Source organism: Poecilia formosa, unplaced genomic scaffold (assembly GCF_000485575.1).
Source record: "Poecilia formosa unplaced genomic scaffold, Poecilia_formosa-5.1.2 Scaffold2, whole genome shotgun sequence".
NCBI lineage: Eukaryota > Metazoa > Chordata > Actinopteri > Cyprinodontiformes > Poeciliidae > Poecilia > Poecilia formosa.
Window position 1 is genome coordinate 6,838,522 of NW_006799941.1, and position 14,389 is coordinate 6,852,910.

Here is a 14,389-nt window from a genome sequence, read left to right on the forward strand (position 1 = left end):
ATACACAGCAAGAAGTCCTGACGTTTTTAAAATGTAATAAAGGAAAGGTGAACTCGCATCAAGTCAAAGTTAAATATTCGCATGCATACTTAAACAGTGATAAATATAAAAAAATATATAAACTATGCAATATAGGCAAAGTTACAACATAAGAAAAATAATACTGTCAAGTTATTTAAAAAAATAGAATATTCTGACCAAAACCAAAATCATTTTAATAAATGTACAAAATATGCATGTATATTTTGCATAAAGGATTTTTACAAGCAATGAAAAAATGCAAAAAAAAAAAAATAGTGATATTATTTGAAATAAAGAAAAACTGTGCATATGTAAACATGGACCTTTGTTCACCTATGATGTAGCGATCTGACCCTGAAGAAATTATCTAGGTTATTAATAGCTTTATGCATAGGGTTGGAGACATTCTCCAACAGTGATTATGTTTTTTTCCAAATGTTTTTGGGTGTTATGCCAAAATGTGTGTAACCTAAAGAAAAATTTAACATCTTGGCTGGCACTGACCTAACCACATATGGTCTCAAACTATGTTATTTAAATGCATCATGCATTTATTTAAAAATAAAACTTATCGTCTCTGTAGTCAGAAGTGAAAATTTGAAAATAGTTATTTCCTTTGAATTTTTTTAAGTATGTAAATTAGAGGTGGTATAGAGATATAAAATGCTAAAATTTTATACCAAGATATATTAAAAGCCCGACAAATATGAATGGGAAAGTGACATTTTTCTTACACAGAACATGCTTGAGGTAACCTACTATATGATGAAATGGCTTGCCATACATTCCAAATGAATCACCAAGGTGAGCAACTCAGCGAGCAGGTTTACACGATGTGCTTTCATCAATATGGTCACAGTCAAGTTTCTTTTCTTCAACATTCTTACCGTGTTGAGTAAATCATACATTTAGATGACTGATACCGAAAGTAGTTAATAAGTTGCACATAAAGTGTAATAAAATGTCACAAATACCAGTAGAGATACAAAAAACGAACTAGAAAGAAACATTACACACCAATGAGGGTAATGAATAGAGATTGCTCTGGAATATGCAGTACCTGATTTTCCTAATAACAGATTAAATATCACGTGTTACACTTTAAGTTGCCATTCCATTTCAAAACAGTTTTAAAACATGTGAAACTTTGTCAGCAAAAGAACTGATCACAATTTGTTTTTTACATATTTATATTGTTCAATGGAGACTAAATGGAGCATGTCACTAAAGTAATCTTAAAGTTAAAACTTTTTGGCATCTGTGCAAGTACATAAGTGTAAATACAGTTTGGAGGTTGTACATCAGACAATGACTATGAGAAAGCTCACAAGATGTATTATTGCTTTATGATAAATATGAATTTTATGTTTTCTGGGGTTACAATTTGTGTAAACATCTGAAGAAAATACATTCCACTTTATTAGCATAAAAACATTGGAGGAGTAACATTTTTATGCTACTGCCATTATTGGAATTTGATATTCCACGTGGAAGATCAAAAATGATCCGAGAGAATAATCATGGTGGCTCAGAGGTGAAAAACATTAAATACACAAGGAGAGAAACTGTTGATACATTTTAAAAGTATCCTTTCAACTGAGCAATTAAACGAAAGCAAGGGCTTGACTTTAGAGTGTTATTTCAGTCGGCCTTTTGAACAAGCTTATTTTTTTTCTGTCCAGTTTGCTTATCTGGGTTTTACAGTTATAACCCTAATCGGCAACAAGACGGAAGTAAAAAGGATTAAATGCTTGGAGAAGTACTCCATCCAGGTCAGCATTTGGTCCCTTCAGCCTTGATAGTCAAGTAGATTTGCAACAAATTAGAAAGTCAAAAAGTTCAGTAATGCAATCCACAAACAGAAACTTGTGAAAATAAACGTTAATCTTAATTACAACTAAAACCCAAAAACGTGTCACCTTAGTAAGTACAGCATCATGTACATTAGTATTTGGGTCAGTTTTGCATGACTTACTGCATCAACATTATGAGAATGAACGCCTGCCGTGTCCAGGATGCCCACACTGCCTCAGTATTGGCCTTTTGTAGTTTCCCTTCTGAAAGGGTCAGTGACCAACACTCAGCAGTCTGTATACAAACTGGGTCAGTTTGGCCATTGAGATGACATTTGTTGTGCACTGGTGCAAATATAGATCAACTTTATTCAAATTTGACTTTGGATTGAGTTCCTAAGACTATTTCAGTACAATTAGATGCACTTGTATTTAAATGCATTTAGGGATATCTTGTCAATCCCACAAAGCAAGCAAAAGTTCACATTAGAAAATACAAGGATTTCCATTTAAAAAAAAAAAAACAGACCAAAGTAAGTTAGTAGAAAATGCATCTTCAACATTTATTTTCCAGATGAAAGTATTTTGTTTTCAATTTCTTGCAAGCTGTCTGACCTCAAACACTTTTATTCAGTAGTCGAGTAATCAGCAGAGGATGACACGGCAGAAATCAGTGGCAGTAAACCCAATCCATGATGGTCTGAGAAGTTCTGGCAGAACCCTGGTCAGATGTTTGTTGGTGCGGGTAGAAAGCCTGCATGGTGTGGTAGACGGGTTGATGCTGCTGCTGACTTGATGGAGCTGGGTGTGAATAAGTCATCGCTGGAGGATGAAGAAATGCAGGTATGGAAACCTGCTTGGGAACATATACGGGAGTGCAACAGGGTGTTGGTATACAAGCTTTTCAGGAGGAGGTGGGTCAGTGGAGGCCACTGGAGCAGGAGCATTTTGTAACTGGGAATGATGACTGAAAGGATACAACATGGGGATCTGGAAGACCTGAGGATGGAGATGCTGTGGTTTGGGTTCTGCATTGGCCACAGTTTGTTCCTGTGGAGATTGTGGGTATTTAGAAAACGGTGCAAAGGGATACTGAAGCAGCGCTGGAAACTCTGGCTGCAGGGAAGGCTTCCCTGTTGGAGCAGGTGTGGTCACAACAGCCTCTGCGCTTGTTGCAGGAAGTGGTGTGGGGGTTGTTGGCAGAAAAACTCCAGGCATCATGGGGAATTCTTGGAAAAGTGGAACTGGATACCGAGACAGTGGTGTCTGAGGTGACCGGAGTTGACTTGTGTGTGCATTTCCATCTCTATGTGGATGCACTGGTGATTCATATCCAGGAAACAAATAGAAGTTGGGCAATAAAGGAGGGCTCTGATTTTCAGGCATCTTCTGGTTTTCAGAGAAGTCTGCAGCAACATAGGAAAACGGCAATGGAGCCACAAGCCCAGGATTGTGTGTTGACTGCGTTTCTAGGAACTGCGAAAATACTGGCAATTGAGGGAGCTGAAGTTGCAGGGCTTCGTTGCCGTCAGTAGAGGGTGCAGCTCTTCCTGTGGTGAGGTCAGAGTTTGGTACTGGAGGACAAGATGCTGCCAGTTCAAAATCTGCCCACTGAAGAGAGAGTAAATACTCCCCATCCTGCAACACAAGACACAATCAGAAGAGAATCTATAGCTCAGTTTCCATGATTGACCACAAGAGGGCCTCATCATACCTTGACCTCTACACACAAGTCTTGGTTGTAAGGTGCGATGAGCGTCAGTTCACCAAAAGACTCATTAAAAGTCAGCCTGCAGCTGCTGCATGCCGATGACAAAGGCTGCCATGTCCCAGACGCTGCAACAGGTTTAACACAAGAAATTTAGCCAAATGCGTTTTAATAGCTAAGATGATTCATCTAGATGCACAGAACTAATGTCCATTACTGGTAACATTTAACCTCCATCCTGAAAAATTAAAATGAGTAAAATAAAGGCTACAGAGTGCTTTGCAAAATACCGTAAACTTTTCACATTGCAACCAGAGTGGAAGGCACTGGGATTTTATACGACAAATCAATACAAACTTCTGATTGGATAAATGTCAGTATTAAACATTTTCAAGTCTTCGCATAAACCAAATTTGTGAAAAATCTTTTCAACGTTGTTTGCATAACCTTTGTTTTTAGAAAGAGCAATTACTGATTGTCCAGAGACGACAGATGAAAAATCTACAATTATGGTGCATTTACAAAAATATCAATATGCATTTTCAGGATTATGCCGCCTTCAGCTTCTTGCATCCTCCCACCAACTAACCAGATTCCCTGTCCCTGCTGAAATTGGGGATCCCCACAGCATGATGCTGCTGCTACCATGTTACTGTGGGGAATATATTTGGTGTGATGTGCAGTATTAGTTCTCTCCATTTTTGCCAAAAAAAGTTATTTTAATCTCATCTGACCAGAGGATTCTCAGTCACATGAAGCAACTGTCAGCAAAAAAAAAAAAAAAAATGTTTTGGCTTTCCCATAAATGATGTTCCTCTTGCCACCTTCCCATAAAGGTCAGATTGAAGCACACAACTAATAGTTATCCCATAAACAGATTCTCCCACCTGAGCAACACATCTCTGCAGTTCCTCCACAGTTACTACGAGTTCCTCTTAGATAAAATCCTCAATTGCTGTCACTGAGGATTTTATGCGATATGTACATATTACACTTCAGTGTACATATTACATAAAGTACACTGAAGTTTGTGGTTGCAACATGAAAATATTCAAAAAGTTACAACCATTTTTGCAAATCACTGCTATAAACACAACATACCTTTTACTTTGAGTTCATTTGCTGGAACACTGCGAATCGTCACCACCATCTTGTCTGGAAAGCAGAAAATGGAGGGCAGTGGCAACATACCAGGGCAGGACATGGTCATTGGTTCGCCCCATAATCGCAGTGGTAAGGAATATTGATCCCCCTGTGGAAAGGAAGCCCGAGGCAAGGTTGACCTTATTTTTATGATGTTAACAAAATCTGGCCCAGCGTAGAATAAAACTTCTACCTGCTTGTTAACATGACAGCCCTGATAGGAGGCCGCATACTGCACATCTCTGCGGGATCGCTTCACAAAAAAGCCACATGTAGAGGGCATCTGGGACAGAGGAGTAAGGGGCTCCTCACCTGTTTGAAATTCAAAGATGATGTTAATCTTCTTTTTGCAAACTGAACAGCAGTTCTGACTCTACAAAATAAAAAAGGGACCAACCGTTGTCAATGAGAAAATGATGAGTTCCTCTCCGTTTGACAGAGAGGGTCATCTGGTTGCTGCCGCAATGCACCGATGGAGCCAGGCGCTTCAGCTTTGCAGAGTGCAACGCTAAAACACAAGTAGAGATTAAACCAAAGACTTCTGCCCAAAGTAGATTTGCTATAGTTATACACCCAAGTGTCATTATTCATTTAATTAAAAAGCAGGGAAGCAGTCAAATAGCTAAAAGGCAAACAGTTCCAAAAAAAAAAAAGTACAAAATATTTCCACATTACTATTAGTTCTGCTAAATTCTTCAAATGCAGGCCTATAAATCTAGAAAATATTTACATTAACTTTGTAAAAGACTAAGCGATATTCTGTATATGCTAAAAAAAAATAAATACAGAATGCGCCGATTGTGAAATTCTCTGCAGCTCATTAGCAGCCATTTGCATTGCGTTTCCAAAGTTACAGGAGATCAGTAACACCAGCGGGATCAAATAAATGTTTCATTTTAAGAAATAAAAAGACAAATCCCTTAATAACTGTAACAACAATACACAATAAATGTCAAAGCCATCTAACTAAACTAGTTGGTAAGGAACAGTGTTTGAGTCTTACTAAAACACATTTTTTGCAGAATAAAAACATTTGCCTATTATTTTATCCAGTTCATGGTACAAACTGCGGCTGAAGGCTTCTGTTTGGTCATTTATTCACACAGTTTGCAATATATAACCTGAAGCTTTTGAGACATTTGACCGACATCAAGGCATGTTTGTTTAGCTCATTTTACATGAATGCTGTATAAAAAATGTGCAGCAGACTGTAGTGTTAGGTCAGACTACAAAAGGCCTGATTTAACATCCCAGTCGGTTACCGACATTTTGTCAAATGCCCTGGCTTCCTCAAGTTAATTTTCATCGTGATGGACACATGAGGCTTTTCTGGTACAATATGCATTATTAAAAAAATCAATCATGACAAAAAATATATATTTAGTGGTACTTTAGTCCATAAAATTCCTTTTGAGGGAATGGCAACTCAATTGAAAAGATGCTTGCATCAAAAACGAGACATTTGGCATCATAAAGTATAAATTTGTTCTGCCAGGGTTAATTTACATGATGTTCTCAGCATTAATTTATTTTACCCCGATGGTGAAAGATTAAAAAACGCTTTTTTTCATAATAAATTGTCATCACATAATTGAAATTGACATGCTACACGATTGAAAGCATGTCATGTGACGTACCAACACAACTCCTTAAATATGCAAGAATATACTTATATGCTAATAAAACTCACTTTTGGTGGAATTAAAGTCTCCCTTTTGGTCATATGTGAAGGTCAGTGAACCAGGTTCACCTTTCCGACCAGACCCCACCCGGCTGAGGTGATGACTGCCTGGGACTGCTGCAGGTCTTCCCTCCTCCGCTTCACCAGAGAGTCCAGCACACACAGTGCAGGACCTCAGGACGATGGTCAATGCAAAATACGACAAAATACTCCTCAAAGGCATCACAACTCTTCAGACTGTACAGCTTGTAAAAACTGCAGCTAATCGCCAGGAACTCCGTGGCGTCCAACGACCGAACATATACTGTACTGTGAAATTAATTAACCAATCAGGCAGCGGTACGTCACAAAGCACACCTGTCTGTATTGCAGTGCTGTGATGACGATCACGACTAAGATATTGTGTAGTAAAAAAATAAACATAAAATGTTGTTGAATTTTAAGAAATAACATTTAAAAAGAGAGAGAGTTGTTTAAGATTCAACCTAAACATGATGTATGTTTGTGATTTTTGCAGTTACTTTGTTATGTTATGAAGATATTTTGAATTGATATACAGAGTTATATTATATTATATTATATTATATTATATTATATTATATTATTATTGATAGTTTGGCTAACTTTAAATGGAATCAATCAATCAATCAAATGAATTTATCATCAATTTATTGAACACATAAAAACATTAGATAGTGTTTGTCTGGGATCTTTAACAGACAAGCATGTAAAAACAGAGACACACAAAAGATCAAACATATAAAATAAAAACAATAATGTTTTATAATAATATCCAACAGACCCATTTACAGAGGGAATGAACTTCTCTGTTTCTCAGTTTCCTCTGCATGGTTTTCTTTTGCCGTCATGCTGCAGCTGAGCTACCACTCCAGTTTCTGCAGGTCACAGCCTGAGCACAACACTCTTTAGCAGCAGTAGCAGAAGTATTTAAGAGAGCTAACAGCATTAAAATCTTCACAGTATTGCAGAGAAAACTATAACAAACATTGCTTCCTATATTAGCATTCTCAAAATATGAGCTGTGGTTGAATGATCCTCTTCTTCATTTTACTCATGAACAAGCAGGTTGTTTTCACCTAACTCAGGCCTTGGTTTGTTTGACATCTTCCCTACACTTTTGTTCAATATTCCTATGGATGAGGAATATACTACTTTTGTGGTTTCATCTGCAAATGTAAATGATCAGGTTTAACTCTTTTGGGGTACACAGTTGTGTTGACATCAATAACCTGAGAACACAACTTTGCGAGAGCCCAGTGGGATGAAGGTGAAAATGTTTTTTTCCAAGGTCGACTGACTTTGTGTCAGAACTGTTAAAGTTCATTTAAGGCATCATTTACTTTTGTTTCTTTTGTACATTTTAAAATCAATCAACCAAACAAAATGTTAAAAATGTACAGTTTACTAAAAATCGAACTTATGAAAATTACAGATGAATCCTATTTTTAATAACATAGTTTTTTAATATGTGAAACAATGAATACATTTTGCTTTATGAAGACTCGCTGTATTAGTCCTAACATTTTCTCTTCTGCACCAACCTCTCCATGCGTTTTACTGGTTGAAGAGCCACGTCAATGAAATTTCTCCTTCGTCCCATGGAGTGGTGAAACAAATGAGACAGTGTGCAAACCATCTTGCTTATTTAAAATATTTAAAAACTATAAATAGCTTGTTTGAAGAAATGCTTGAGGATGAAAAGCAAAGGCCAAATGCTTTGAAATGTTAGCTGTGAGCCAGAGTCCCTGATAACACAAAGTGGCATCCTTTTGTTCTCAGAATAACAAACAGATATCAAGAGCTTAATATATATATATAAAACTGATAGCCATTGAACGAGTTTGGCATTATGTATTTAATTCATTTTCTTTGCTTGCAAATACAACATAAAATCCTTCCAGCATTTATAACTAAACAAATCTGATACAAAATAGTGTAGAAATATGATGGACCTTAATAAAAAAAAAACTCTTCTGTTCTACATAACATAAACTAAAACTGTAAAACTATGCAAAAAAAAAAAAACAGTCTGTCCATTTGTAGTTTGCTCTCCTTTCAGATTGTGTCCTAAAATAAAAACACACCAGAAAAGACTTAAGAGAATAAATCAAAAATCTATAGAAATATTGACGTTATAATTACAACTAAACTGGCCTTTCCTAGAAATTAGCAAAGTTTTCATTCAAAATTAGACCTTTACTTAATGCAGCATAACACTGTAAGTTTAAAAAAATTTATTTAGCATTTTTAAAAACTCTATCTTAATGAGCCTAGAGATCGGTAACGTCGTCATCAGACCAGTCATTTTGGAGCATCACTCCTGTAAATTGTTCTCCCGTTGGTTCAGCAGCTGGAGATCCAGTCCTGCTATTAAAATCTGGTGTGGCATTTACTGACTGTGCTGGCTCCTTGGCCTGGAAATGGTCTAAAGATGGAGAAATGGACTCTGTGTCCAACATCCACCCGTATCCGACATAGGCTGGGGGAAACGTGGTTGGTCCCCTCGCTCCATCTGTGCTCAAACTTTGAGTCCAAGAGGGAGGGGGAGGCGTGAAGACAGCCCCAGCTATGAGCTGCCCGTGGTAAAGGGCGTTGTCAATGCTGAGCCTGAGGTTGATGGGAGACGGGGGTCGCATGTCGAACTCTATAAGTGAGAGGACACATTCTCGTTCTGCAACTTTCTGCCACAGCAGCGCAGTCTGAGAGTCAGAGCTGCTGATGCTAACAGGATCAGAACTGTAGTCCAGATTAGAGGGAGCCTGCTTATCATCATGCAGTGCATTGTTGCTGATACCAGATCTAGACAGGCTATGCTTTGCAATGTTGTTTGGCATTAAGTCTTCCAAGGATTTCTCTGATTTTCCCCTCAGGCCTCTTCGCATGCTAACCAAAACTCTTTGCCACCAGCTTTTCTTTACTTCCTTTTTAGACATGTTATCTCTACCCTGTAAATCAACACCTCTTGCTTGGCCTTTAGATGGCGTCCAGAAGACCCAAGATCCAAGAAAAAGGACAGAGAATCCCCATGCTAATTCAAAAATCCTGGCCCAGAACTGACTGAGCCACCAACCCCAGCTAAAGTGCCTCCAGCTCCCCAGGAGCCCGTAGAGCCAAAGAACAGTGTATATCTGAATGGTGCAACAAAGCACACCAAGGAAGGCGCACACAGCTGTTACTCGCTTCCCGAGCCTCTCGGTCCTGTGAGAGGGAACCCACTGTGGGACAGCAGATCTGGAGAAATGTTGTGAGTGGGAGAGGGACTTGGTGAGGATTCCCAGGCAGAAAGGGATAGCCCAGCAAAGGGAGGCAGTCTGCAGCAAAAGAGGGAAAGCTGGGGGCAAGGTTGAAGAGTACAGATCAGCTAAAAGTAAGAAAGAGCAGTGCGATATACCGAGTACTCCAACCACCCATGGGGAGTGCAGCTTTGAAGGGAAAGATGTTACTTTTATCCCTCGGAGCGTGACAAGAGCGAGGACAACCTGCACCCACAGAAGAAGCTGCAGAGGAATATTATGTAGAGCTGCCAGTGCGGCATGAGGCAGGATCTGACGGGTACCATAAGGATCGACGAGAAGGAGGGTTGTGCGCAGAGCACCTGCTACAGCAAGGAAACTATTAGAAAGCGTGAGGGCATCACAAAGGGTATGAGGAAGAGTGCACGCTCCAGCAATTCCCAAAAGCGCCAGAGCTGTTATCAACATGAAAAGGCTTGCAGATCCAAAGACATGCAGCTCCCAAGCAAATGCCAGAGTGCGGCTCATGTCATCCCACAGCAGGCTGGTGCCATTGAAGCTGTTAAAGATCGTGCAAGGCGAGACACCGAGCATGCATGGGCTCCCAGGTCCAGACAAGCTGGGATTATTCACGAAGGTAAACACACTGGTTTGGACTGGGATTCTGGAGTGGTCTTCACCTGAAAGAGAGAGATGTCTTATTTTTACACAAGAATTAGATAAAGAATAGTGGCCTTTCACAACCATGAGCTTGATTTGCATTCCAACTAGGGCTGCACCGATTACAGTTTTCTGGACGATCGCCGATTACCGTTCTTTAAAAAGCTTGACCTACTGATCTTTACCGATCAGTAGGTCCTTTCGGACCTACTGACTCCAATTTTGGCTGATTCATCTGAAATGTTGCTAAATATAGCAACAAAGTTGATGAGTTGGTAACAATAGGGTTACTATTGTTGACTGTGAATGTGAAGATGTGACCTGGTGGGCCAGTCTGTCAGTCAAACCTCTCTGACAGGAGAGCAGAAGAGGACAGTGGTTGATTTTCAGACCTTTGCTGAGGTAGATAATATTAGTGGATAAGATCAGCTTCACATGTAAGTATCAGTTGATCACCGATCTCCCAAAATTAAGGAAATCAATGCTGATAAATCAGTGCCAACAAATGCCTCACTCAAATTCAGCAGTGAGAATAATATTGTATTTAAGCTTTGCAGTTCAAAAGTGTATGAAGACAAGCAGCTTTAAGTAAACGGTGCTCCACCATTGGCTTTCTACACGTCTGATACAGCTGTGTACATAATTTGATCTCCAGCTAACTTATATCGACACAGATTTTCTTTTTCTTTTTTGAGCATGCCATAGTAAAACATTCAGTTTTCCATTTCTCGCCTGCAGTGCCACTGCTTTACCAAGTTTTGCCTTTTGCATTGTAACCGTTGCAACTTGGAGCCACCATGTTTATTGGACATGAGTAACTTTGCCACAAAATTTGGATAAATGTTATTCAAATCGCACCAATGAGGCACTAATGAAGTTCAGATGAAACTGACATTAGGTTCCTCTGACGGCCACTTTAAAACATTAAACCACATGGTTTACACTGTATGTAAGCTTTTACATACAGTAAAAATCAAGATGTCTTAAGAACATATAATTATTCTGCCATTTAGCAAATTCTAATAATTTTGGTAATCTTAACGAATATAAAAAAACAAATTCAACTTGAGTCCATGTCAGATGGTGATGAAAAAGGTTATAACTTTCAACATACAGTTATTTACTAAATTAGAAAATCCATTCCAATTTGTTGGACTAAAAGTACCTCACATTTCTATATTAAAATGTTTTTTGGGGTTTTTTTTATTGGTCTGATGTAATATTTGAATCTTAAATCTCATGTTTTCATTGAAAATGCTTAAAATTGATCAGAAACCAAAGGTTTGAACTCATCAATCTGTGTGTAGTTAATCTATATAATGTGTTTTACTAAGTGACTGGGGTTACTGAAATAAATCAACTTTTAAGTAATATTTCAATTTACTGAATATGACTGTAAATATCTGGTTTTAACTGTACATTATGCTAGCCAAACATATTCTAGTAATCTGAAGGATTAAAATGAGATTATAATGTGTTTGAGTTTAAATCAAGTTTACCTTTCTGCAAGTCATCATCCAAAGGCTCGCCCTCAGAGATCACAGTGGAGCGTTCAGATCCTGGAACTGAGTCTTTGGTTTCGTCTGCTCCTTGGTTGTAGACACTTAGTGCTGGTCTTGTGGTTAATGTGATTCCAGTTCCTGAGTGGTTTTCATTGCTCAGCCGCTCAGACTCCTTTCGGACTGCAGTCTCCTCGTTGCTGAGCTCCAGTGAAGTCAGGATGTCAGCAGTCTGTCCGCTGCCCTCCACAAGGCTCTCTGAACCAAATGTATCTCCGCCGGCTACATTTTTCAGCCTGTCAGTGTTTCCGCATGTACTCTGAGCTGCTTCAACCGTATCAGAGGCGGCTAATGTGCCCAAAGTCTGAGTGAGACTTCCAGGTGAACAGAGAGATGCAGTTAGAGCGACGAAAAGAAAAGTTGAGAGACCCATTTTTGTTGATTTACAGCCACGGTCTGTGGAGACAAAGCAAAAAAGAACTGGGTATTAGTCATCACATCTTTAAGAGAATTTATTTTTGAAAGCATCCTTAATTAAAAGCCTATTTTCATGAGGAACAAGTGTTTTACAGAATACTATTTAGGATAATTGCCAATGTGTTGACAGTAGAAAGATTTCAAAGGTTAAGACTCATTTAAACAGAGATCTCCAAGATGATCATGTGTTTTAATCCTGTAATTCCCTGAGTAATCCAAAGGGTTTACAATCCGCACAGCATCTGCAGACGGTTTGACCCAGCAAAAAAAATAAATAAAAAAATAGAAAAAGGAGTAAACATAAAGGTTCACAGTATGACTCAGAACTATTTGTGCTGTTTGGTATAAATGTTGTGATGACACTTGCGTCTCTTGTGAAAAATGTGTAATAAAAGCTATAATGACTACGTCTGCTGTTACAACTTCTTACTGTAACATAATCAGGTACTTTGACTTTTAGATCCAACAGCAGTTGAGATTGCATTATAAATTTAAACACTTACAGTTTAGGTAGAATAAGATTAAATACTGAGTATCCAAAAGAAAAAAAAAGCTGAGATTATTGTCCATTCAATTTAGCATTTAATCATTTACAAAATAGTGTTTTGAAAGCAGAATCTGAAATAAAATATTTATTATTCACACATTTCAGTATTCAGCTGCAAGAACAAAATAACCTAAAAACAAAAACTACATGATAACTGCAGAGGTACCTGTTGCTCCTGCCAGTCCTCTGCCTTCCTCTTCAGGGTTTCAGTCGTTGTGCTCCATCTTTATTGCTGCAGGGCTTCTCATTGATTTCTACCGTGGAACATAAACGTCTCACTGAACACAGAAACTGAACAGAGGGTTTAGAGGCACGCTCGCAGACGTCTAACCTTTCAAGCCGATGTCTTAGTCCTCTTACTGCACCAGCTGCTTCCTTGGCCTTTTCCCGTCCAGGATGACCTGAATAGCTGCAGCTGCTTGTGAAATGTAAAAAAAAAAAAAAAAAAAAAGGTCTATGAAAATCAGCTGAAAAAGTTGCTTTTTCGTTTTTTGCAATATACAATTTATAGCTTTTTTCTTTCTTCTGGATTAATGAGAGCCTGCAAAAGCCTCACCTGACGTTTTACAACATTTGTTTGAAGGTAAATCCCTTTGCAAAGGGATTACTTTAAGATCCTTACAGTGGCACCGAGTCACATGAGGCGATGATGTGAAGCCAAGAAGACACGAGCACATGCTCAATTTATGACAACTATTATTTACACACACAACCTGGAATTGACTATGGACTGAGGATGGTCTGTGTGTTGTGTGATAAAACATAATTGCTAATTAATTGAGTGTCCTCTATCGTTGATATGAAAGCAGTTTGTTTTTTGTCCCAGTCACAAACTTTAATATACTTTATTTGGATTTTATTTGGTAAACCAACACACAGAAGCACATTTTGAAAGCCAAATAATGCTAAGTTTTCAACATTTTTTGCAAATAAAAATATGAAACATGCAGCATACATTTTCATTCAGGCCTGGTCCCCTGTGGTTTGTAGAACCACATTTTACTGCAATTTCAACAAATCTTTCAGGAGATGTCCTCATAGAGACTGAAATTTTGCCAGACCTTTTTGGCAACATAACTTACACTCAGTCAGACTGATCAGAGAGTAATTGATTGCGTTATCTTTTGAGTCTCGTCACAGATTCTCAGTTGGATTTAGGTTTGAACTTTAACGGCGTCATTCTAACTCATGTTTTGATTTGTTTTCCATTGTAACTCCGACTGCATGTTCAGGATCATTGCTCTCCTGGAATGTAAACCTGGGTTAGAGTCTCAAGTAGTTTCAATTGAAATGCATGTATGATTGAAATGAAATTATTATGTTTTTGTAAAATGTCTTGATATAGCATGTATTGTGATTTGGTGCTTTACAAATAAACTAAATTGAATAGAATTGAATTAAAATCCAAATAAAATTGAGCAAAGTTTGGAGAATGAATACAGAAAGCTGCACTGTACATCAGAGATAGTAACTTACATTTACTTGAGTCCTTTTGGGGGGGAAAGGTGACTTTAAGAGTAGATTACTTTTTACTTTTAAATAAGTAATATTTTTTTATGAAATATCACTACTTTTACTTGAGTAAAATTTCTGGATACGTTACCCC

At 38.2% G+C, this 14,389-nt stretch overlaps 2 protein-coding genes across 3 annotated transcripts; both read right to left on the reverse strand.

Annotated features, from left to right (window-relative positions):
• Positions 1-2,163: 2,163 nt before the first annotated feature.
• Positions 2,164-6,647, reverse strand: LOC103138229 (uncharacterized). The gene is made up of 6 exons (XM_007552348.2): positions 6,356-6,647; positions 5,063-5,173; positions 4,859-4,977; positions 4,624-4,774; positions 3,529-3,650; positions 2,164-3,452 (listed from the first exon to the last, which is right to left on the reverse strand). The coding sequence occupies exons 1-6, from the start codon at positions 6,567-6,569 to the stop codon at positions 2,631-2,633; spliced, it is 1,539 nt and encodes a 512-aa protein (XP_007552410.1). The 5' UTR covers positions 6,570-6,647; the 3' UTR covers positions 2,164-2,630.
• A 351-nt stretch (positions 6,648-6,998) lies between these two features.
• On the reverse strand, positions 6,999-13,479 carry LOC103138237 (proline-rich transmembrane protein 3). Of its 2 annotated transcripts, none has more exons than XM_007552359.2 (3): positions 12,950-13,479; positions 11,760-12,215; positions 6,999-10,280 (listed from the first exon to the last, which is right to left on the reverse strand). In XM_007552359.2, the coding sequence occupies exons 2-3, from the start codon at positions 12,190-12,192 to the stop codon at positions 8,638-8,640; spliced, it is 2,076 nt and encodes a 691-aa protein (XP_007552421.1). In that variant the 5' UTR covers positions 12,193-12,215; positions 12,950-13,479; the 3' UTR covers positions 6,999-8,637. The 2 variants fall into 2 exon arrangements, with proteins under 2 accessions (XP_007552421.1, XP_016527454.1); XM_016671968.1 differs by having other exon boundaries at positions 12,931-13,479.
• Between the last annotated feature and the right edge of the window lie 910 nt (positions 13,480-14,389).